Here is a 26452-nt window from a genome sequence, read left to right as displayed (position 1 = left end):
GAGAAACAGATGATCCATGACTAATTGCTATAACTGAATGAGCTGAGAGCCCTAATAGCAGTGAATGCTCCTACTTAGTAGGGAGATGGGAAAAAGACTAAAGAGACGGGCAAGTGTACAGGCTTGGAAACAATTACACCACACTTGGAAAGCAGCTGTTAATGTCCCTACAGAGCAGCAGACAGCTGCTCTTGAGACATTCCACACAAAAAAAGTTAAACATCCTAGTCAGATGTCAGCTTTCTTTTCCTACTATTAAAGACCCCTCATTTACAGAAGCTTGTACATCTATCAGCACAAGTCACAGTACAGTTTTCTACATGAAACTAATGCTAGAGCAACAGACACATTCAACAAATACTGATTTTGATTCAAATCACACAGCAGAAAACAGTAAGCAAAGTAAGTTGTCATTAAAAAAAAAACCAAAAAACTCTTGAAACAAGAGATGATGCAGGGAGCTGAGACTGATATAAGAAGCTCAAATTCCAGTCTAAAGGGTAAGGCTCTATGATACGACAGCTTAGGTCAGTTACTCGTTTAATCCACTTAGCAGTGAGAGAAGCATCAAGCCGCATCAAAACAATCCTTTCATGCAGAGACTGTCCAACAAACAGCACTTCATACAAAAAGTGTACTTTCCTCAGACATAAAAACAGACAGCACATTGCTCCTTGTGGCTATAACATCAGTGCTCTTCTGTTGCATGATGACCTCATTACACGCAATACTGCATCCAAATATTTTTTACTTCAAAAATACAGGAATCATCCTGTCAGCAGGGAAGAAACTTCTGTAAAGAAATATTAAGATAACGGATGAATTGATGAATGAAAATTGATGAATGTTATTTCCATTTTTTTTTTTTTTTTTTTTTAAAAAAAAAAGAGGGAAAAAATTACAGAGAGACCACAGAACAATTTTCAACGTGCAGAAGGTTAGCACAAGTAAAGGAAAATTCTACCCCTACAAAAAAAAAAAAACACCCTCAATAAAAAATATGAAGGGAGTACAAGAATTAACAAAGTGTCATTGGAATCACCTGAAGAAACAGAAATAGACCTGAAAACAAAGGATAAACAGATGGGGGTAAATCAGACATCTGAACTACAGAAGTCAGTCCAATACAACTCCAGGCCAACAGTATGGAGAAGGAAGTCTTCCAGGGTCTGGGAACAACACCACAAACAGAGACAGAGAAAAGATGATTAAAGAAATAGAAATGCAACACAAGTCTCCCAAAAGGTGACATTAAAGAAAAACTATACAGAATGGTTACCCGAAGGGAGAAAACAAAGTTAATAACATATTTCACTTTCAGTAGGCAATTGGACGAAGAAGCAACCGAAGAGAAAAACTAAATAGTCATAATAACAGAGGAAGGCTCACAGGGAGGAGAGCAAGAATAGAATTCTGTAGAATACTAAAAACAGCATAGGAAAGGAGCTAGATTAAATGCTGTATATTACAAGTTATATTAAAGATAATTAATCACAACATCCAAACAAGTCATTCATCATTTTGTTCATACTCCACAAAGCAAGATTGCCATGACAACAAGTGTAACAGGCCTTTGATCTGAAAAGCCATGATATTTAAACTACTGGATATTAGACTGAAAGATTTATTCCTCCATGAAAACATTTTTACAGAGACACAGTATGCTTAATTTAGGTTTACAGAACATAGATAAGAACTAATTCTTAGATGTTATCATCTCTCAAGAGGCAGCTAAGCATAGTGCTTTACTTCTGTATCTCATAATATGAGAGAACATGTAAAAAAAAAGATCTGAAAAATCAATAGCATCAAGGGGAAGAACACCTGAAATATTAATCATTTTGCAGAGACTTCATCAATTCATAAACAATAGTACTTTCCAAACATGTAGCTCAAGTGAAGTCACAGTCACGTTCCTTTACTGCCATCTAGCCATCAGTAACCAAACCACAAAAAAAAAAAAAAAAAAAAAAAAAAAAAGGAATTTTGACTATCTTTCTGTGAATTTCACCAGGACTTAAAAATATTTTGTAATTCCAGTGCTTATTTCTGTGTTGCGTTTTTTTTAAATAGGCAGATACTTTTAAGGAAAATGTTTCAAGGATGCATAGTGATAGGACAGTGATAGGACAAGGGGGAATGGTTTTAAACTGAGCCAGGAGAGGTTTAGGTTAGATATTAGGAGGAAGTTTTTCACACAGAGGGTGGTGAGGCACTGGAACAGGTTGCCCAAGGAGCTTGTGGATGCCCCATCCCTGGAGGCATTCAAGGCCAGGCTGGATGTGGCTCTGGGCAGCCTGGTCTGGTGGTTGGTGACCCTGCACATAGCAGGGCGTTGGAACTGGATGATCGCTGTGGTCCTTTTCAACCCAGGCCACCCTGTGATTCTATGACTGCTACCTGAAAACCAAGTTTACAATTACAACCTCCCTAGTTTTTTTTACTGTTTTTTTTTTTTTTTTTTTTTTTTTTTTTAACTTGACTACAACATTACATAGTATCAATGTGCTCTATTCTTATTCAGGTACACTAATAGTACTGCTTATAATTGAAGGACAAAAAAAGCTAGGAATTGTTTGAGGTTTTTATTCTATTTTAACCCATCCTCTGACTTGCACTGCTGCAAAATTACATTCTCACTACATTATCCTGGCATATTTCAGAGTGAACAAAAACCACCACAACACCAAAATGCTGTGTACTCAGAAACACCCTTTACAGAATAAATAAAACATTGTAATTCCTTAAGAAAAAACACAGCAACACAATTAGTTTGAAGCACACTAGAGTAAATCTGAAGTTCTTCTGTTACTGAAAAAAAAAAAAAAAAAAAAGTGAGCTACTTGGTAGAATAAAGAAAACCACTGTAAGGAATCATTCTAAACTCACATTAAAATACAACATTGTACTTGTACACACAGTTATAAAGTCATATTGGAAACCTCACTTTAAGCTCATGAAATAAAGCAAGTATTAATTTCTACCAGCATTTATCATATTGCACTCAATACATCTGCTGCTCACTCTCTCCATCACAGAAATGAGCAGCCACTGCAAATGAAATATGGAAGCTCAAGTGAGGTTGCCTTCCTTCATTTTTACCAACCAAAACAGTGTGAGAATATTTACCGCGTCAGTTCTGAATCACACAGCTCTCAAAGGCATGTGCTCTCCTATCCCAAAGGAAAAACTAATTTACCATAAAAGCTTGTTCATAAAATGTTATGCCTTTCAAAGCAACACAAGATGTTTGTGTGCTGTAACATATTCATATAGCCTCTTAATAATATTTGGCAGCAGGGACACCTACATCACACAAGACACAGACAGAAATGCCATCTCATTAAGTAATGCAGTTTCTTACTGCCTCCCATTGCTGTAATCATTAAGCTCTAAATCTGGAGGCCACACAGTGGTGGGAGGGCAGACAATGGCTATTTTTCACTCTGATGCAGTACCTCTAAAGTCACAGCTTCTGCTTCCAGGACATTCATCTATGCCATGATCAGAAAACTGACAGCCACCAAAGTCTCTTGAAAGAATAAATGGTCTAACAGCACTGCTAGCAGAACCTTCTGAAACAACTACATACACTTAGTTCTGTAAGAAAATTAATATTACTGAAATATTACAGTATATAATATAAACAATATTCTGCTCCAAATATAATTTTTTAAGCATAACTGAAAGGGATAATTTTTGGGGGGAGGGAGAGGGGAGTCAGAATTGTTGATGTTGAGGGTATGAAAAACACATGCCAGAGATCTCTGTATTTGTAATATGGGAAAACTGAAAGCAATTATATCAAAAATATGAAGTTAGAATATCGAGTTAAGACAGTACTATTCAGAAGAGTCCTCAGTTTCATTTCTATAAGAGCCTGGAATACAGCATGAGATGTCAGTGTGGAACTTGGACATAAGCACTTCACCTTCAGCTGTGATGCACTGGGAATAAATCAAAAGAAATCCCTCCTCTTGATTAACCTAACTTTGAGCATGAGGTACAAATACATCAGTAATATTAAATATACTGATTACAACATGAAGTGCTATTATTCATTCTTAATTTACCCATCATTCTAAAGATAGACAAGTGAGACCCAGAGCTCCGTGAGACTTGCTCAAGGTCACAAAGCTCTGTAGATCAGCTGGAATTTTTCCACTGTAGAGACAGAGATATTTTATATGCTAATTGCAAGTAGACACAACCCATCAGCAATCAGAAACATTCAGCTGATTCTACTCCCTCATAGGGGTGGAAGAGTGGCCAAAGCCAAGCAGCATGCAAGTTAGCTCCTGACTGGCACACCCCTAGTAATGGGGCATCTTAACACTAAATTGGAAAGAGAGAAGCAAACAGAGGAATGGGGGGAGGGGGAGAAGCCTCAGATTTTGGAAATCCAGGGACTTCAGTAATGGCTTACATAAAGATACCATCAAAATCTAAATACATGTAAGAGTCTTTGTTTCAATACTAAAATTACATATATTCTTTCATATGGAAATGTAGACCTTACATTAAAATATACATTTCTTTAATTTTACCTTCAACTTCTTAAAATCTTAGACACTTCACTTGCAGCATGAAATGCAGAAAAAAATCCAGTTTAAATTAGCTCATTAGACAGAACCTGCTTTTTAAGTGTGATTCTCATAAGTAGCTTGCACCTGAAGGGCTCTCATTTCACAGCTCTTCTTTTTCAAGAAGTTGTTGGTAAAAAAAAAAAAAAAAAAAAAAAAAAAAAAAAAAAGTGCCTACATGGAGGAAATGCATGCACTTCATTTCACTAAAACCTCTTGAAGAAGAAAAATGAAGCATGGGACCTTCTGAATACTCTGTACTGAACACCTCATTAAATCAGTAATTGTTTTGACGAACGGTTCCCTGATGTAACCATGCCTCATTTTCATTATACTACTTAAATTGTGTTCAAATCTACAAACACTTCTTTTAGTTCTCAAGATGAAGTCTTTCTGAACATTTCCAATGGATGTTACGCAGTGCTGCCAGCACAGTATGAAGACGCAATTTTTACACATTTGGAATGAGCACTGAAAATTTGTACTGTTTACAAAATAAATTTAGCACTTTGTGAAAGTATCATAGAGCTCAATTAAAAAAAAAAAAAAAGAAACAAACACTGGGTAAGTGATGTTTATCTCACATGGTAAAGTTTGAAGACAAAATACTACTTTATAAAGAATCCTTACATTTATCCAAAAAACCTTTTTATTCCATAGCTGTACATTATCTTAATCTTACTTGCAGCTGTATTTTTATTAAAGCTGGAAATTCTGGATTACTTTGTTACAAGTCCACCTTCCCACAGAACAAGAACTATGGATTTGGCATTAACCCACTGGACAGAAAGTACAACAGAAAAAGAAAAGTCAATTTAAAAGATTATCCATGTCATGTAGAAAAGTGAATTATTAAAAAAAATAAAGCAATGCTCAATTACTTGCAACTAAGATAACTGTAAGAAAACAGTGAGTACCACAGGTTGAATATTACACAATGTTATTTCTGCAAGCTTATTTTCTGTAACATGTATGCAAATTTAAAAAGCATATTTCCCAGACTAGCCACGTCCTTAGGGCCATAAAACATTCTGCACTCTCACACTAGTTCTGAAACCCAGGGAAGGAACATTCTATCACAAAAATTCAATCACAAAGGGAAAGCAAAACAAAAAAAAAAATCTACAAATATGAGATATTAAAAAAGAGAAAAACAACCATCTTAGACTCGGTGGCTGAAACTCTAGTCACATCAGTAAGTGACAAAACAGATTCACTCTGAGATTTCAGTGGATTTCACATCAAGAGCAAATAAATTTTAAGCAAAGCAGCTAAAAATCCATCTGCCTCTTTCAAGCCAGATTTCAATTACTATTTCATAACCCATTTGAAATCAGATTATTCTTCAATAAAGTATTGAAAAAATATCAGAAGAACCTAATGTACCTCAGCTGTACGAGACTTACAACAGCTTCTATTAATCCGACAGACCATCTATGACTGACCATCAGTTCATACACTTGCATGAATTAATATATGCAGATCATGTGTATCAAACAAATTCCATAGTCCAAAAGCAAGTGGACGTTGTAACTTAATTGTTACGATACACATAGTGGAATTTATACAAATATCTGTATTTAAAATTCACCAAGAAGAAAGTTCAAGAACTTTTCCTGGTGCCTTCATGTGTGTGTCAGGGAGATGGGCATTTGTTTTTACACTAAACTTTTTCCTGTAAAAAGTTCATGCTGGGAAAATCTCAGCGCTTTTTGAAGCCAGCCATAATTACCATGAGAAGTTAGTAACTATTTCTAAACTTTCTTTTAGGCACCACACCCCAGGACCATAATTTAAGACAGAAAATAAACTCTACCATAAGGGGCTGAAAATACACCAGAAATTTGTATGTAGTTATACCTAACAATATAATTAGATAGCCATGCCCTAGTTACAGGCCATTTCTATGCTGTTCTGGCTTGAGGGCTAGCATAGCCAACCCCAGTAAAATAAGAAATAAAAGCCTGAATTAGTACCACAGTACTACAGCTTCCACAGTACACAGCTTCTACAGTACTGCTATTGGCACAGGTGACATAATACCTAACACTCCTAAAACTTAAGCATGAGAAGCCAATCAATTATACACAGATGTTGCTAGAAGTTTCAAATTATTAGTGTAATGTTAATAAAATCTGAACAGTCTTAAACAACTCAGATAAGTAAATATGAACAGTGTTTCTGTAAAAAAGGGATGAAAAACAAACAGTATTTTCATCAAGGCTGCCAGAATCCAGAGGTTGGCTAATTTATGTCAGCTGGAGGACTGCTACTACTCTCCATCCACTGGAGATGGAATGATGTCTGATTCAGATCAGTAATGTTTAGGAAAAACAAACAAACAAACAACAAAAAAAAAAAACAGTAGTTCCTCTTATGTATTCCAGACATACAAATAGTCCAGCTCACCTGACAAACTACAGCCAGGTACCTACTTCAAAGATACTACGTTAGAACAAACTGACAAATGAAAATAAGTTTGTGTTCAAAAGGATCATGAGCAGATACAGATACTATAGAAACAAGGCAACAGAAGACAGATATTTGCTATTATCCTGCTTTTTCACTCTTAGGTTTAAAGACTGGTAAAAGATATTAAGCATTATACGGATAAAGAAATTCCTGTTCTGACTTGAGGGCTAGCATAGCCAACCCCAGTAAAATAAGAAATCAAAGCCTGAATGAAATGGTGAGTGCTACCATGAAATTGCATGAGGATTGATCTATTTTGTTACAACTTGAGAATGAGGAAGACATGTATGTAAACAGTCTGTTTCAAGGCCATCTGTCTAGAAACAGAAATTCCTTAACAAGAAGTTTCAGAAATCTGTCAGCTACAGAGAAGAAACAGTTACCAAGTAAAAATAAATTAATTAATTCTATTTCTAAAATATAGTTCAGCAATAGACAATAAAAAAATTACAAATATTCAGGCTATACACAAATACATACTATGCTGTTCATTTCTGATGACTCGTAACTTCCACATGGATGGACACTTCCAATAGGTTCCAGTCCCTCTTCATCCCACATATACGTGCCATCAGAGCTATCAGAAGGAGAAAGCTCAAAAGAGGACCCAGCTCTGTAATTCATCTCTGGAGAAATCACGCTCTCGGCAGTGTGCTTTGTGCTTTCACTGTTGTCATCCATTGCTTAAAGAAAACAAAAACAGCCAACAGAAAAACAATCAAAAACAATCAAATATTCCAAAATAAAGAAAGAAAAGCATGCATTATTCATGTTTTAATACTTCCAAATCATATTCTAACAAATTCTAAACACAAGCATTATATATTATTAACACCACTCACCCCAGGAAGTTCAGGCTGGACTGGAAGTTATACCTAAGAATCCTTTCAACCTACATCTTTGCTAACATTTTACAATGCAGTAATATATCCCTCAAGAAAACTCATCTTTCAGAATTCTGTATCTTTTTAACAAAGATTTTAATAAAGTGGGTTCAAAAGTTAAGTGCAAACTTTCAACTGTAAAGTCTTTCAACATAGATTTGTATCATGAAAGTCCATCAGAGATGTGAAAAAGACTTTAAAGTACCTTCTCTCTCTCTCTCTCATTGCCCTTAGGAGTTAATACAGCATGCCACTAGAAGAAAACCAGTAACACTCCAACTTTAAAAATTAACTAATTAAATAAGACACCCTGCACTTATTCCCACTACTTAAAGCAGTTACAGCTGTTCTCTCCCTATAGAGAAGAGAAAGATGCAGAAACCACTAATCCAAAATAAGTGTATCTCAAAACAAGGCTAAGAGGAATTCCACCACCTTACCATGAGAGTAGCTAAAGGAGCTACCATTAATTCTTATTCCAAAGAGCTCCTAAAAAAAAAGTCATGCTTGAAGAAGATGACTATCATGCAGAAAATGCACTGTGAGTACAGTTCTGGTATGAAAAAACAGAATGGTTAAACATATACAGTAACTTAATAGCAATTACAGAATCTTCATTTTAGTACCAAAAATTTCAAATCAAATGCAACAAAGTATTTACCAGACACATTTATATCAAGCCAGTCATCAGCATTACAGCAAGATCCTTCACTTTCCTTGAGAGAAGCGAATGGCTCTATTGATGTTATGCTCCCGTGCTCTAACTCTTGAATGCAGCTCTCCTTCTGCTGTACTTGTATTGTTTTATTTGGATCTTCTAAATCTATGAAATCATCACTGAAGTCTTCACTCAAGTCATTTTTTTCAGAGGACGACAAAGAAGATATAGATATTTCGTCTCCATCATCGCTCATACACATGACACTTGATCCATGTTTTCCCATGCTTTCATGAAGGCCTTCAACAGATTCTGTTCTTTGAGCATTACTCTCTAAAATGCTATTTTTCTCAATTGTTCTATTTATATTTGTTGATATGTCAGAGTTCTCCACTATATACGTGTCAGAAGTTGTACTTTTGCCACCATCCACAATAATATTTCCAGCAAACCGCTGGCCCGTAGGCTTCAACAGAGAAGGCCGACTTAATCTGTATCCAAAAGAAGGTGCTGACCCAGATCCATTTGACAGCGAGGACTTCTTTGTGCAAGGAGATGATATACTAGAGTATGGCCTTGTAAATCCATACTTCACAGATTCATTTCCATTGGGTACATCCAACTGTCTTGCATTTCTTGACCACAGAGCTGACCTCTGAGATGTCCTAGCAGCTAGATTTTGACTATGATAAGGCCTTGTAAGATCCACAGCTTTATTAAAGGAATGTGATCTGGTTAACGATGCAGTGGGGAGGAAAGCATTCTGAATGGAATGTGAAAAACTTTGTGATCTTACCATTTTTTCACAGGAAGAAGACTTGCTATTGTCTGTAGAGTGTACAAGGCTTTCTCCTGAACTTGTCCTTGAGGCATTGGAATTTGCCCTAGGTCTCTGCAAACCTACCATTGGCCGATTACCATAAAATCCATTTAAGTGTGATTTTGGAGCACTGAGTCCAGAATATGAGGTCCTTCCTGACAGGGCACCTTTGGCGAATTTTGCTGAACTAGACAGTCCAGGCAAAGACTTTGGGTTTGATTCCTCAGTAGAAGATACAAACATACTGTTTTGCTTTGCTGTTTTTGACCCAACTGAAGCAGTATTGTTCAAACCCACCCTGAGCATATCATTACTCAATGCTCCTTGAGACTGAGAATACTTCTCAGAATCAATTAATTTGTCATTACAATTTTGTTTAGAGTTAGTCTCTCTCTCATTTTGATCATGAAGCTGATATTTATTTGATTTTCTCCAGTTGAAAGAGAAGGAAGACATGTTAACAGTGCCATTGTGCTTGCTGAAATTTTTGCCACCATTATTCCCTGCTAAATTAACAGCTGTCCCATTTGATGTCGGTTGTAATACGCTTCCTAAAGTTTTCGTTCCATATTTTGGTAGCCTGGAAACCAAGGATGTCCTGATTTGATTTTTTTCTTCCATGAGCTATTGGGTACATTGGTCCTCAGAGGGTGTGTGAATCTAGGAAAAAGAAAGAATGCATTAGACCATCAGCAATAACACAAAACAATATAATTTCACGTGCGTTTGCATCTATGCTTACTACATCCATGTGCTCAACTACACCGTAACTGTACAAAATAACTCACACTTTATGATATCCAGAGAAATAATAGTAGAGCAGTAATATATTATTCAGTCGTCACTCCCCACCACCTAGGCTTTTGTTGCCTAAATTGCCTATTCTTTCTCTTCCTCTATATCATTAAAGGTAAGCTTTATAAAGGGTGCGCATTTTTAATCTACCGATTTGAATAGCTAAACGATTTTTTCAACGGTACTGCAGTTATTCAATTACATACTTAAGACTTCATATTTAAAAAAGAACAAATTGAAAACATAGCACAAACCTGTAGTCAACAATCTAAAACTTCTAAAGCTACATCCCAAAAACCGGACGAAAGCTATTCTTTTCAAAGTTATCTTTCCTAGCCAAGAATCTTCACACTGTACCCCTCATAGCATCAAGAGGAAAAGAGATTCTGACAGACACCACACATTCTCAAGTATGAACAAAAATAGTAGAAACATAATTAAAAGCCACCTGAAAAAATATTGTTTGCTATTTTAGGGATTGCTCTAGCTCTTCATTTCACATAGAAGATTCAAAGAAACAGTTAAGAGTTAAGGGTGCTTTTGTTTTAACTTTTTAGCAAGAATAACAAAGTGATTCAGATTTCTGCCAGCAGAACCAGCACAGCCTATAGGAACTGCAGCTGGTGTAAAAATAACAAATGCACTGACCCCGAGAACAGAGCCCTGAAGATCATCTTCTGAAGAAAAATGTTTCTACTGAAGAAAGCTATTTACACCCTGAACCATCAGCAAAAAACAGAAAAAAAAAATCATCTTTGTCACCTGGGCATGACATGGAGGCAAAAGCTGCCTTCTAGCAAATGTTCTCTGTACATTTCTCCTCCTTCCCACATGGACCTGTCCCCAGTATCTTCTCCTGAATTCTGTTTATGCCAGAATTTCCCAAGCAAAAAGCTGCATTCATAGCCTTCCATTTAACAGCGACTTCTATCTCCACCAATTTTGTCAACATACTTTGGACACAACTGTATCCCTGGTACTATAGTCTCAGAGTTCTGAGTTCCAGAAATTCACTGTGTGATACAAATCTTTGCTTTCATTTGATGATAATCAAGTGGCTGATCATTTTGTTTCCCCAACTTCTATGTTACAAGACAAAAAAGAAAAAAAAATAAAAAATAAAAAAAAATCCCTGATCATCCATCTTCACCCCAGCATTTTCTTTTTCCATATTCCCATTCAGGATGAAGATCCCTAGGCATTTTTCATCTTCATATGGAAACTGACACCAATTTTGGTTGCCTTTTTGTTCCCATGAAAAATTACAGGATAGCAACTGCATGCAGTATTCAAGTTAACACGTTTCTTGGGAGGATTGGCTGACATGCCTGAAGGCTGTGCTGCCATTCAGTGAGACCTGGACAGGCTGGAGAGCTGGGCAGAAAAAAACCAGATGAGGTTTAACAAAAGCAAGCGTAGAGTCTTGCATCTGGGGAGGAATAATTCCATACACCAGTACAGGCTGGGGGATGAGCTGCTGGAGGGGAGCTCTGCGGAGAGGGACCTGGGTGTCCTGGTGGACGACAGGTTGGCCATGAGCCAGCAGTGTGCCCTTGTGGCCAAGAGGGCCAATGGCATCCTGGGGTGCATTAAAAAGAGCGTGGCCAGCAGGTCGAGGGAGGTGATCCTCCCCCTCTACTCTGCCCTGGTAAGACCTCATCTGGAGTACTGTGTCCAGTTCTGGGCTCCCCAGTACAAAAAAGACAGGGATCTCTTGGAAAGAGTCCAGCGGAGGGCCACAAAGATGGTGAAGGGCCTGGAGCATCTCTCCTATGAAGAAAGGCTGAGCGAACTGGGTCTGTTCAGCCTCGAGAAAAGAAGACTGAGAGGGGACCTGATCCAGGCCTATAAATATCTAAGGTGTGGGGGGCAGAATGGCGAGGATGGACTCTTTTCAGTGGTGAGTGGAGACAGGACAAGGGGAAACGGTCGGAAACTGCAGCATAGGAAGTTCTGCACAAATGTGTGCAAGAACTTCTTTACAGTGAGGTGACGGAGCACTGGAACAGGCTGCCCAGGCAGGTGGTGCAGTCTCCTTCTCTGGAGATGTTCAAGACCTGCCTGGATGCCGACCTGTGCCACCTGCTGTAGGGAACCTGCTTTGGCAGGGGGGTTGGACTCGATCTCTGGAGGTCCCTTCCAACCCCTACAATTCTGTGATTCTGTGATTTTTTGGCATGAATGAACTTGATTTCTGTGCAGAGATGCATGAACACTTAAAACCTACCCCCATGTCCTGAGATATTTACAGCATTTATTCCTTTCCTTATATGCGTGACTTTTGCTCCCTGGCCCCTTGGAAATATTCCACTACCATCTTCACCAAAAATGTGTTAGGACAATGTCATTTTGTCTACTTAATACAGCTTCATAAAATAAAATCCCAGTATCTTTGCCGTAACAATTCTTGGCTTGAGAGCTTCCATCTTGCTTTAATACTTCCACACTTAAACGCATATTCATTCTACTATTTGTGCAGATAACTATACCTGTATCAACCTTTTGCACAGCAATACAATACAAAACAAAGAATTTGCCTAACTGTTATTATTATCATTGAAGCCTATTTAGACAGTAAGGACAGGCAAAGTCTCCAAGTTTCAATGCTGCATATTAACACAAAGTTTACTCTTACATTAAACACTGTATTAGCAAAATGAGGTTTCTGTTGTAGAAGACAGCTGTGAAAGAATATGTTGCTTTTGCTACCCTGATTTTATTTATCAGTCAGTTCCACCCACTGGTCTGACAAGGTTACCACCACAGAATTCTGTTAGTTCTTACTCTATTCCCATAAACTATTATCTGTGTTTGACTTTTCACAAACCGCTGGCAGGACTGAAAAACACCAAAGTTCTTAAACCACAGCAAACACACTGATAAAAAACACACAGCAAGTACTGCTATACTTGAGGGACAGGAAATACCCTATGTAACCACAGTAAGCATTAGCTCACAGGGACTCACTCCCCAAGCTGCAAGACCTCAATAAGAAACACACCAGATAAAATCAAAGTGGCATTAAAATCAGGCACCCCCCAGGATTCTGTAAATGAATAGGATGCCCCAGAGCTCTGCTTCTGAAAGTAGGTCTAACTAAAAAGATATTAAAAGAAACATACTCAGAAACCACAGCTTCTTAAGGGCTCCTAATGCAATGAAAACGTCAGGATCCACATCCTGCAACAGGTAGCATACACCTATTTAGAACACACCCATATATGCATTTGAGTGGATAGTGACAGGATGGGGAGGGGAATGGTTTTAAACTGAGCCAGGGGAGGTTTAGATTAGATATTAGGAGGAAGTTTTTCATACAGAGGGCAGTGACACACTGGAACAGGTTGCCCAAAGAGGTTATGGATGCCCCATCCCCGCAGGCATTCAAGGCCAGGTGGATGTGGCTCTGGGCAGCCTGGTCTGCTGGTTGGCAACCTGCACATAGCAGGGGGTTGAAACCAGATGATCACTATCGTCCTTTTCAACCCAGGCCATTCTGTGATATTCTCTGATAGAAACACAGATCCCCAGTTTTCAAACATTAAGTGAATTCTCACACACTGAAGACATAACCCACACTGAGTTGTACAAACATACAAGCCTCATTCACAGCAACAGTTTAATTTTATACCGAATTTAAGCATCACATAACCAATCTATGAACTAGTAAAACACCATATATTTCTAGATGTGCTCAACACAGCACGTAGCACATGATAAAATCCTACTGTACTGTGCAACTGTGGTAGTTGGTCTGAGAGTCACTCTGCAGATTGTACCTTAGTATGACCTAGCCAATCTGTTTTCTATACATTTAAAGAAAATATACAGAGTCATTCACAAGGTACATCACCACTCCTGAGGTGACACAATGATCACCATTTTATGGTAAGAGAAGGCACTGAAAGCATCTCACTCATGTGTCCATACCCACAAAAAAAGCAGTCTGCCTACAGTGTACCCTGCATACCTTATCAAAATGAAATATCAAAATCAAACATCAACCTCCAAGATTAATGCCACATACATGTCAATAAAGTACATTATAATTATTTAAAGTAACATCATGCACATTATCCTTAATGTCATGAAGCGCTGACTCACAGCAAGCAACATAACACAGAGCCATCAAAAGGTACCCAAGTGTGACAAAAAAAAAAGCACCATTCTTGTAAAGAAATCTTCAAAATCAAGAAAGTTTAACTAGAAAGCTGTTTTCATGCTGTATGGCTAAATCCCTTTTGACATCTGTCTATCATCTCTCAGGTGACCATAAAATTTAAATGAGGCCAGTTAATGAGATTACTTTAATCCTCCAACAACTGCTGCAAATTAAATTCAAACACTGCTCAGTTCTCTCAGAAGGGTGTTGTTCATTTATCCTTAATTGGGAAAAGAGAAAATATTATCTTCAAGAAAACTGTACTGATTGCTTAAAACACCTCAGATAATTAAATTAAATACTGCCTACAACAAATACATGCTTATGTTTTATTATCTACATAGCTATAACTACTGTCACATTTTCTATTATTGGTCTCATTTGTTTGGTTGAAGTACAAATGCCATCAAAATAAAACTTAACAGCACACTCAGGCAGATGTTATTTTAAGGCAAATAGAAAGCAACAAAATCTAGAAGTTTTTTTCCCAAGTTCTCTCTCAAATTTCCTCAGTTTCAACTTACATTTACTACTAAAGATTCCATTCACAAGCAGCACAGTACCTGCGAGTTACAGTTTGTTTTCTGCATTCCACAAAACTCAGGTTCATTACAATCTCCATTGTGTTCCTATGTATCTTAAAAAACTCAACATACTTTTAGATTTGAGCAATCTATGGATTTTTTCTTAAATTAACATTTGAACAAACAAGCCTTACACATTTTGCCCTGGGAAATGCTTTATCCCACAAGTCTAATCAGGAGTTAAACTAATTATGAAGAGCGTAGGCATACATAATAATCCAGGGAAAAGGAATTAAGATCTACAAACCTTCCAAAGCAACTGAAAAAGGTGCTATATCCCTATTTTCAAGGATATTTAAGATTCTGGTGATAAGAAAGGATATTCATTTTTACTTTTCTTGGCATTTTCCAAGTAGGATTATGTTTCTCAAGGCAAGATCTTCTGACACAAGCTTCAACTAACACAACACCTATAGTCTCTGCTTCAAGAGCTTCAAAAAGAGTTTCCTATATATAATTGTCTCTGCAAAGTTTGGTTTTGCATCTGAGACTCCACCCTACACGTTCTAGATTGAATCTTACACATAAGAGGCAAACAAAGTTTATGTAAGTGCTACTCTGAAAGTAATATCTACTACTTCATTATGTTGGCTCACAACATCAGAGATGGATGCTGGTGGCATCCAGTAGAGGTTGAACCTTCCCACCAACATTCCACTCCATGTTGTTGTGTCACAGATGGCAGGGTCTGACATGGAAGTGAGAATGAAGCACAGGTGTGTCACTGAACAGTAAAAAATGCAGTAGAAACAGCACTCAGTGCCATTCATTGACAGTGGCTGAACACTTATGGAGACCAAGCAGTGAATGTGAGCACAGTGAGGCAGCAGATGGTGCATTTCACCAGTGGCAGCAGTGGGTCACCTCCGTTGGTGCAGATAAGGCTCTCGTTCATCACAGGCAAAAATTCACAGTGAATGGCAGTAAACATGCAGAAAAACAGACTTCTGTAGCTGAGAATTTGCTCTATCAAATAGTGCTATTGCGCTGTTGCATCTGTTGTAGTTTCCACGTAAATAATTGGAAGACATTACTTTCAGAGCAATCTATATACATTTTCATCTTTGACAGCTTAAGAATACTGCTGTCCCTATAGCCCATGCCAGAGACCTAATAGCAGTCTGAAGTTCCAAACAGTCACTGGTGGGACCAAACCTCTTCTTACTGTCGTAACAGTGTGAAATAAGGAGCTGCAGGATGAAATGCAGCCAGCAGATTGGTGACAGACAAGCAATCCCACAGAACTACCACTACACCAACAGTTTTCAATGTAACTTTTGCCAATCCTGCAAATTTTAAGTAGAAAAAATAAAGAGATTATCAAGTGTCTAACTTAAAATGCTTTTATTTGAGCAACTTCCTTTCCAGCATGAACAAGTTTTTCATGATGCTAGAGACAAAGAAGCTCAAAGGGAAGGATGGTGTTAGAAACCCTCCTCAACATCTCCTCATTACTTTCAGATAACAGAAGCAGCACTTTCCTGCAGCCTACAAGAAGCTGACAGCTGCTGCAGTACACAAGCTTCCTTACTCATCCAGAAACATTATGTTCAATAGTGTTCACATATGGCAAACACCAAGTGCAGATCAGTCAGTTTTGTTTGATACTTGGTTTGGGCAGTCTGACAGAACAACTACAACGAAGCTCAGCAGCATTAATTGCATTTCTACCACTATAATTTGGATGTTACAGAAGTCAGAAGTTTAGTAATTACATGTGCCAAGCCTGACCTTACACTCCTATTACTTCTCCAGAAAGCCTAAAAATTAAGAGACTGCTTAATTCACTAGATTGGCTCAGTGACAGCTGACCTGAAACAATAGTTTATCCAAATCCATCTATGTATTTCAAGCACCAAGAATGCGGCAAGGCAACTTCCAGGGACCTGCATTCTTTTTCCTAGAAAATAAAAGCAGATTTCTACCCATGAAAACAATACAGATAGAAAGGTATAAATGAAATAAAGGTATTTCATCCACGGAAACCTTAATTATCTCTTCTAGTGAAAAGCCTCCTCAGCCACGCCACTACACTAGAGCTGAAGAAAAACGAAAAACAGAGGAACTGTTCACCAACACCCAGGCAGCATGGAAAATGAGTGAAATACACCCTTAATAACTGAAAGGCAAATAGAAAGTAACAAATGGATATCTTGAGGCAGGCCAAATCTACCACCTTAAATAACAGTTACAACTGTTTTCTGCACCACGCTTATAAAAGCAGAGTCCAGTTGAAAACAGGTACACAAGACCAGATATTCAGAATGCTGTGAAATGCATTCAAGATATGCTTTCAAGATAGCTGCTCCTAACATCTCAAGGCTTTTCATTACAACTACGATGCCCTCTGAACCAAAAAATAATTGTCCATCTGAAAAAGATTGTATTGCACTTCAATTATTTCCTGGATCTAGATACATGGCTTTCTTTGTGAATTTTTCTTTGTGAGTATTTCAACTGCATACACTGTGCGTGGCTTATGGAAATAACCTCTGTGTACTTGTTTTAATACATCAACCTTTATATCAACGCATACATATTCAGGACACACAAAGAATACAGATCTTCTGACCACACGTTTAGCAATGCCTCAGTTTCTGAGTGAAAAGCATGTCAGCTTAAGGACTGTTTTACTTAAAAGTAACATTAAAAATATGTACTATGTATGAATTGATTTATCAAAGTAGGGAGGTGCTGAATGACATGTCAGAAAAAAAATACACAGGGGGGCCCTCACAATAGAAAGAAAGAAGCGTCCTTAGGAACTACTTTGGAACACTGCAGGATGGGTAGCACAGCCAATAGTCAGCTTCCAGGTTTGAGGGAACTCATGAGAGCTGAACAGCCTGAAAGAAACCAGCAGAAGATCTGGCCAGCAAACACCTGCACTGAGCAGGATAAAGCCTGGACTGTCTGAGGAATTAAAGAAAACTATGAATCCTAAGAAAATCATTCGAGCCATATGGATTAAACTAGGAGAATACAAATAAAAGTCTTGATGGTAGAGAGACTGAACTTCTGAGTATTTAAAGGTATTGCATGTTCCATAGCGTTATTTATCCTGAAGATTACCATCAGTTTTGCTGAAAAAGGCATTTTCTGTAAACTTCAAGGTTTATCTACACTGTAGGCATATCCTCCAAGCCTTCTTTCCTCCCCTTGTCTTCAGCCTGAAGCACCACTACTCTTGAATCAAATACCAATGCTTCACAAGGGCATCCATGAATTTTTGGCATCTCCCTTTACAGCGCCAAGCTGCACGGCGATTCATATCAGCATTCCTGACAGCTGGTCCTTTGAGAGTACTGCGATTAAAGCATGGTAAGAAATTCCAAGACATTTAATGCTCTTCTGCCTTTTTTATGTGTTTAAAGTTCTATGATTTCCTTTTCCAGGCTTCAAGGAACTAAGTCCTTTTCTATTCTTCCTCCACCATCCTAAGGTACACTGATGTTCCAATGACATGGAAAGTTCATTCTGGGAACCCAAGCTACTGTTGAGCTGAATTTCAACTCCAGTTGGTCCGAACACACTAAGCCAAGGAATATAAAGAGAGGATGATAACACAGAGATGAAAAGAGAACAAGATATCAGAAAAAGACTGTTATTTTTTCTTTCTAAAGTTGAACAATACCACCAATCAATATAGCAAAAAGATATTTCTAAAGACTGCATCCCTTGCAGTCATTAGAAATAAGCGTTACTGTTACTTAGAATACTGTTTCTTAACATTTAGTATGGCTAGAGGACATAAAATCTTACCAGAGTAAAGGAAACAGAAAAATGCTGCTCTGCTTTTGTAGGATAAAGCTACTAGAATACTTACAGAATCAAAGAACTCCATTCACATCCCTCAGAGCCACACACACAACTCACTCTGTTATTAATGCTACCGACATTGTACATCAGGCACCTCAAGGGAAGAGGAAGAGGGGATGCTAATTGGTATCTGGCCAGCAATGTTTGCTTTGTATTATTCTGCCCACCTGTGCTTTGCATAATAGGAAAATAGAAATTAAACATTCTCAAAAATAAAAAAAACACTGTAATAAAAAAAGGCCAAACTAGGATTTGCATTATCATATGACCTTCAGAACTTGAAATAGAAAAAAAAAATCAAGTTTCAATTAAAAGGAAGATCTTGGTGGGGTTTCTCAAAGAGGTAATTCTGTGCTGATTTTCAGCAGTCTTACACAAATGACTACTGAGGTGAAGGGCAGGGAAGGTCTAGAAGCTCAGGAGCAGCTTCAGGACAAAAATACTAAAGGTGAAACTGAGAAAGGAGAATGCTCTACTCCCAAAAACATTTCAGGGTCTGAACAAGAATAGAAGAAATAGATCCAAAATTAACACATTTCACTCCAATTCCATTTTAATGTTCTTTCTGAATGGAAGAATACAAGTTACTACAGTTCATTCATAACCGAGAAGTGAAATCCAGTGAGACTAGCCTTTTTCTACACTGGTGGCTGGCAGCGGGCTCTCAGGGGCAGGGGCCACTGAGCAACCAGAACCAAGTGCTGCAGAGGCACAACACTGCTCTGAAGCTGCCAGCTATGCGATGCGTCAACACGGAGTAATCAGCTCCCCTGCTTTGTAAGCTCTACTCCCCCACTCACAGCAGAGGTGAAACATCATTGTAAGCTAACTTGTTTTGTCAAAATTCTTAGCAACTCCTTCGGTAAGAACTACAGATGGCTTAGACAGACTGATGTAAGGTTTTCAATGAGTTTAGGTATTCTTTCAAACATTCGTCACTCATGACTGATACACCTAACTCCAATGGAAAAACACTCATGCTAGAAGGAATTAAAATACACTGATTACTTTGTCACATACCAAGAAATAGACTTCGTGAACAGAACCTCCACAACAGACTCAGCCCTGGTGAGTGAGTCATGTAGACCACGTTTCTTAAGCAGGGCAGCTTACATTTCAACAAGGATTTTGAAAACAATACATGTTTTGATGTACAGATATAAAGGGTCTTTATTTGTCTCAATTCATTAATGACATTACTCAGTTCAAATCGATACCAAATTTGCAAGGACAATAAACACAAGGGAGAAAAGCAAGCTATGAAGAGATATGCACCATCTGTCTGCCATACAGATAGAATGCCCTGGAACCTAAAGACAAAAGTCCTACTGCTACAAAAAGTTAGGCCATCCCATTATGTAAGCACCACTCCCACAAGCACCGCAACCACAAAACACACCTCTATCTAAGCCACTCTTCATGCTGCCTTAACACTTCTTTGTATTTGAAAGACCTCTATCCTGGAAGGTAATTATAAGGTGGGGGGTGTGAATGAAAGACAGAACTGCATTTCAAAAAAGATTGAAGCTATTATCGCTGATTATGTCATAAAGGCTAATCAAGTTTTATTCTGTAGTTAAGATTGACTGGGCAATGCCAAACAGAGCCCACAGTCCAGAATAAAAGGTTTCTAGAAGCAAAATGTTTACTCTCAAAGACTTGGTGATTTTTTCCAACATCAAATAATTGATGTCCTAAACACATATATTAATGAATAAGCATATTGATTTAAGCAAAAAGTTACACTCATGAAGAGGAGCATCACTTCTGCATCAGAACTATCCCATCACCCAATGAATCAAACACAGCCACTCTTTCCTCCAACTCTGCTACGAGAGATTTTTTCCACCATTGCCTCAGTATCAAACTGAAGAATCTGCTTCACGTTGAACTTCTCTGCTACTTGTTTAGCAATGCTACCCGAGGAAGGCTTTCCCCCTGCTGATAACAGGCAAGCTGGTAAAAACTTTGACTGTAACTGATTACAAATAGAAACAGCCACCTTGCCTATTTTCCTCCTCTAATTCACTCATTTATGTGATGAAACTACACCAAATAAGGACACTGAATCGTCTTAAGCTAAAGCCCTATTTGATTGTACAAACTGATACTGCTTAATATATTTTTAATTGATTATACAATAATGATGGAGGCACTGCTACCAGCATCAACCGTACCTGAGCACTTTGCCCATGTACCTATCTTAAGTCAACAGTTCCCATCAGTTTCAACCTCCTAACTAAGCTCTACTTACCATCAATACATAAGCCTTTCCCTCCTCCCATCTGATGCATGTTCTTCCTCCTATTGGTATTTAAATAAGCCCTCTTGTTAGAGGTTAAGCTGAATAATATGTATAGATACTTGAGACTACATGCAGTTTATAGTCATTATAATGATACTATATATAGACTGAGATAAGCCTGAGGTTCAGGGATGAAAAGTGAACAAGACTACATAAGGTAAAACAGCAGCCAGATAGATGAAAATTCTATTAATTCCATTTCTTCTAGATGCCAATGCTATTTTAAACTAATCTAGTTTTTATCTGAAGATCATGGCCTCGAAAAAACGAAGTATCAAACTGCGGCTACAGACTTTTAGAAACAGATACATATTCCCAGATCAGACACTACTTCAATAAAAAAAAAAAAAAAAAAAAAAAAAAAAAAAACCACAACACTAAATATGGGAACAGAGGAAATCTTTAAAACTTCTCTCACGAAAGAAAGCAAACTGTGAGAGCTTGAAATAGTAAACAAACGCCTGTATTTCTCTGGGTTTGGATCCCAGCAATTCAGAGCTCTAGTTTCAATTCTCTAGCTCATCCATCCAGTTCCAGCAGTTAAAACTTATTTTAAAGACCATGAATAAGAAAATACTGTCTCCCATGTTAGTCTCAAAACAACACACCAGGAAAAAGAAGAACAGAGCAAGCATATAACATGACTTCAACTATTTCCAGTTCATAGGATTTGTTGAATTTGATATATTTAGATTTAGAACTCTCCGCAGATCTCTCCTCCACAATCCTGCCCAACCTGTCCTCGAGCCTCCAACCTTATTCTATCTATGACTGCCTTTAGAGTTCCTGAGCACTGCTGCTAACTCTTAGAAAGACTAATTTGACAGAGCTTACTTCTCATATAGGAGGATACTGCAAACAGGCAGGGTCATATTTGTCCTTCCTTTAAGAGACTTGATTTTTGTGTCTTTACAAGAAGTGGTCCCTCTTCCAAGGCTGGAAGTCCTGAAAGGTCATCAAACCTCCTCTAACCATCCTTTTACACTTCTCCTACCAAAATACTTTCTCTGAAGACTTAAATATGTCAACATACAGCTCGTGCAGAGGGGACTATGACTACGCTGCTACCCAGATTACTTGAAACTACAGGAATCTTCATACATACTCCAGTTCAACACTACCGTAAAATAAATAAATAAGCCTACATTGCAAAAACTGGCCACTGACTTCTGCCCTCATTATCACCAAACAAGCTAGTTAAGAGGATCCATTTGTTTCGTATGTTCTTCCAAGATGACAGTAGACTGCTTGCATTCTCTGACATCGTATTTATTTGACTTCTCTTCAAAATCCATGCTTAATCAAAAATGCTGCAGCCACATCAGCTGCATAGCTTTCAGTTGAAACCTGCTAATTTCTAAACCAAAGTGATTTTCAAAGCGCCGCTGGAATTTCATTAGTGCTGAGCAGTTGTAGTAATCACATAATAGACAGAAGCTCCAAATCAGCTCCCCACCTCAAAAACAAACTCCGAAAAATATTCCAGAACAAACAACTTAGCAAGTCTGCTAAAGAATTAAAAAAATAACATATTTTTAACCACAGGCTAACAGCCTTCTGTAAGTATTTGGACATTTTCTTACTGATTTTACAATACACAGATTTGAATGTACCCATCAAGGTCAGCTTTTAAACACGAAGAAGCTGCAGATACTTGTTATACTTTCATCCAATCAGAACCAAAAAGTAAAACTGTTTCTCTAACAAACTGAATGAAGTAGACATGCGGAACATAAGTAACTGAACATGAATACTGACAGCTTGGCCAAAGCAGCCATTTCTCCCATATCAGCTTACTAATTTGCACAGAGATGGTCACCTGTACTCACATTTTACTTGAATTTATAGGGCATGGGGACACGTGATTAGTTTTGTTTACTCAACGTCTCAATTCACCTGTGGTACAGCGCTATTTTTATACAAACTATCTCAGAGCACATTCACAACTGCAACATTTACATGAGATTGAGGCATTGTTTTGTGCTTTTTTTTTTTTTTAATTATCATCTGTTTCCTGATGGACAAAGCTATGCAGGATGAAAGATTTTGCTCCTTTCCTCACGTCTCCTGCTACTAACAACAGCACCTTTGGCCTCCCAAGCTTAAACCTATGCAAATTTGCCTTGGTGAGATGCATATTAGCTGGGAGCAAGCACTCATAAAAAATATTGATTAACTATGTAATAGCATTACTATATAAAGTTCTTCTTATTGTGTTCCTATGATTAATATGATTCACAAATTGAAACTAAGTATCACACAAATTCATAGACTATTGAGAATCTTTGTATCTATACAGAGCCCAAACCACACACGTTATTTCTGAGCCAAGAGAACCCAGGATATTCAGGACATTCTCCCATGATGTTAAACTTAACTTATGCTGTCACAAGCAATCTGAGCCAATGAAGCTTAAAACATAGGAGTTCTTTTGCAATTCAGAAATTGTTTGCAATTTAAGGGTTCTTCCAGACCCCAAACTTGTTCAACCACCACATAAAAGTAGAAGAGTTGTCTTCCTCTGGCTAAAAAACTAGGCACTCCAAGCAGAGCAAGCACTGCCAACAGTAACCATACTTCCTCTTCAATCAAAGCCATTAAAATGTACTCTGCAGATCACTACCTCAAATCATCACAGAGACTAAGAGCTCACGAAAATCCCAACAAACTGTACTGTGAAAAAGGCATTTCACTGAGACCTTGTGTCACAAGTTCCCCATATAATCAAAGAAAAACACTCCCCAGTCCCAGTAGTCCTGTCTCACTATACAATACAGTCAACAGAAGTGTTCCAGCTAAGTCCTCCCCTTTAGAACAGAGGGAAAGTAGCTAGAAAGTAAAATCCAGATCTCTAAGGCTCTGGGAATCAAGCTGCTTTAGACTGAGAATAGTACGGTATGCTCAGAACATCCTCAAAACTGCATCTAACTTGATATAAGTTCAGAAGCAAGCTTCAATACGCATCCCAGAAGTAGGAAGAAATACAGAGACCCACACTGACTAGCTCAGCTTCACCTTCGGAATGATTAGTTTAACGCTGTTTCGATCTTACTTTAACATACACGCATTTACACAGAGATTTACATAAGCCTTTGTATCGCTTCAGTTGAATCACAATACAGGATTTTAAACCTAATTATCACAACCACCATTAGTATTTTCATCTTGTTAGCATCCTTGCTGGCAAATAATTTAATCCTTCTTGAAAGCTTCTAATTAAGGGATGGCACTGCTGTTTACAATTTGCAACAGTGGCAAAAAGAAAACAACACAACCACACCTGTAACTGTAACCTTTCACTCCCTTTTGTCTCCTTCATTTCCACAGACCTGCATTCTTTCAAAAACTGCACACAAGCAAAGTTCATTTGAAGACTGAAGGTGCCATGGCTTTATATTGAGAAAAGCCTGTGCCAACTCTTCTTTGCAAATGGTTTATTCCAAACAACCAATCCATCTTAAAGGATGATCAGGTCCAAAACTAATAGGTTTTACTCCAGCAAGCTTTTACACGAGCAGTTCCATTAAACAGGATTACTTATTAGTATAACACTATGTTAATTGAGATCATCATGTTAGTTGTGGTCATTGTTATTCACGTTTCATATAGTCATACATACTAATAATTAAAGTCAGAAATACGAGGTGTCATAATGCACAAAAAGTAACTGTAGAAACCTCCAAAATCCCAAGTATTTCTATTCTTTAAAGCAGTCTTATGATTAAAGACACTACTCAGCCATTTCTGGAGCCCAAACATAGAGACTGTTATTCTGAAAGGTGCTGGCTGTGAGCAAAGATCAAACTCACATTTTAGCTGCTGCAAACTGTATGTTGACACGGATCCTAGGTTAACATCTGCTTGGTGACACCTCTTCAGCTTGGAAGTATTGAATCCTAAATGGGCCCATACGGTTTATGGCTATGTGAGCCAATAGATACTTGAGAAGCCATTCAGTTCCATTCAGTACGACTGCACAAGATTAAATACTCACTGCGTCACACTAACATGATGAAGCACTTCTTCACCCCTTCAGAAAACATATATTCCAACTTGCAAGAAATGCCTCAAGCGTTCCCCATCACAAAAGCACGACAAAGGGGACGTCGGACATCACCTCGTTCTGTTTCTAACACCGTGATAACGACAGAACTTCCTGTTCTGCACTAAACCAAGCCTAGAGGCCCACGTACAACAGAAACAAACCCTCTAAGAACGGGAATCGCCACCCCTAGTAATCACCGACTGCTCCCCAAGCCGTCGTACCACAGCTCCCATTCTTACCTCAGACCGCTGCCCGGCTCCCCCCGCGCCGCTACAGCAAGGAGCTGCCGCGCAGCGTGCGCGGTGCAGCCGCAGCCGAGCAGGCCGGAGCGCCGCGAGCCGAGTGCTGCTGCTGCCGGCCGCTCACGGCGCGTCAAAGCGCGGGCAGCGGCGCCGTGCCGCGCGCGATGCAAAGCAAAGCCGTGTCACAGCGCAGAAATCGCTGCGACGCGCCTAACGCGCTCCGGACGGTGCAAGGAAAATCTGAGCCGCAGCACAGCTGAAATATATCACGGAAAATAACATCCCAGCGCTTTCCTCGCAGCCCGCAAGTACGCCCGACCGAAGCCGACACCGCGGGCCGAACGGGGCCGGCCCGCCCGCCGCCCACACGGCCCCGCGCACACCTGGGGCAGGGCTGACGGCTAGCAGAGCCCCGCCGGCACGCAGCATGCCCCGGGGTGCGGCCGTGCCCGCGGGGGCCGAGCCGGCAGGCAGAGCCCTCAGCGCCCCTCCCCTCTCTCCGGTCGCACGGCCTGCGGGGCCGGCGATGCCGCGGCCCCCTCCCACCACCCCTCGCTGCCGCCGGCTGAGGGACGCTCAGCAGCGCAGCGGCACTCACCGCCGTGCCGAGCACAGGCCGGAGCCACCGCCCCCTCCTCAAGCCGCGCCGCACCGCGCCCCGCGCTCAGGTAGCGGCCGCCGCGCGCCCCGCCCCGCGCCGCCCCGCCCGGCTGGCCCGGGAGGCAGTGGCGGAGCGCTCAGCCCCGCCGCGCATGCCTGCCGCCTCCCTTCCGCGTCCCCCGCCCCACCCCGGCGTCACGGCGGGCGGAGCGCGCCTTGCCCTCCCTGCGGCCGTCAGGAGGTGGTGTGAGCGGTCTGACCTTCGCTCTCTCTCCTGGGGGGGCTGCACGTCTGCCCTGAGGTGGCCATTAGCAGGGCGGAATAACGGGCTGTGTGTTACAGCGTAGGCAGATAGGCCTGCAGGTATCCCAGCTCTTAGGGAGGCACACAGAGCGCTCAGATGTGCCCGCTGCACGAGGAGCCTGAAGCAGTGCTGCCAGCCAGGTGGGGCCAGGCCTTTCTTCTTGTTGCACTGCTGGTGGC

At 39.5% G+C, this 26452-nt stretch overlaps 1 protein-coding gene across 3 annotated transcripts in view; it reads right to left on the bottom strand.

The window, feature by feature from the left end:
- The window catches only part of CCSER2 (coiled-coil serine rich protein 2), a 70898-nt gene extending 44854 nt beyond the window's left edge, over positions 1-26044 (bottom strand). For 2 of the 3 annotated variants that reach the window (XM_042818163.1, XM_042818165.1), the window contains exons 1-3: positions 25968-26044; positions 8601-10077; positions 7536-7738 (exon numbers count right to left, since the gene is read on the bottom strand). In XM_042818163.1, the coding sequence (XP_042674097.1) occupies positions 7536-7738; positions 8601-10038 (1641 nt within the window). In that variant the 5' untranslated portion in view covers positions 10039-10077; positions 25968-26044. Of the gene's footprint in view, positions 1-7535; positions 7739-8600; positions 10078-25366; positions 25431-25967 lie in introns of those variants that run through there. The other variant, XM_042818164.1, reaches the window with a different exon arrangement.
- Between the last annotated feature and the right edge of the window lie 408 nt (positions 26045-26452).

The sequence above is a fragment of the Centrocercus urophasianus genome, unplaced genomic scaffold (genome assembly GCF_019232065.1).
Source record: "Centrocercus urophasianus isolate 14NV4802_14NV808 unplaced genomic scaffold, USGS_Curo_1.0 seq_17, whole genome shotgun sequence".
NCBI lineage: Eukaryota > Metazoa > Chordata > Aves > Galliformes > Phasianidae > Centrocercus > Centrocercus urophasianus.
This window is presented reverse-complemented; position numbering and strand designations above follow the sequence as displayed.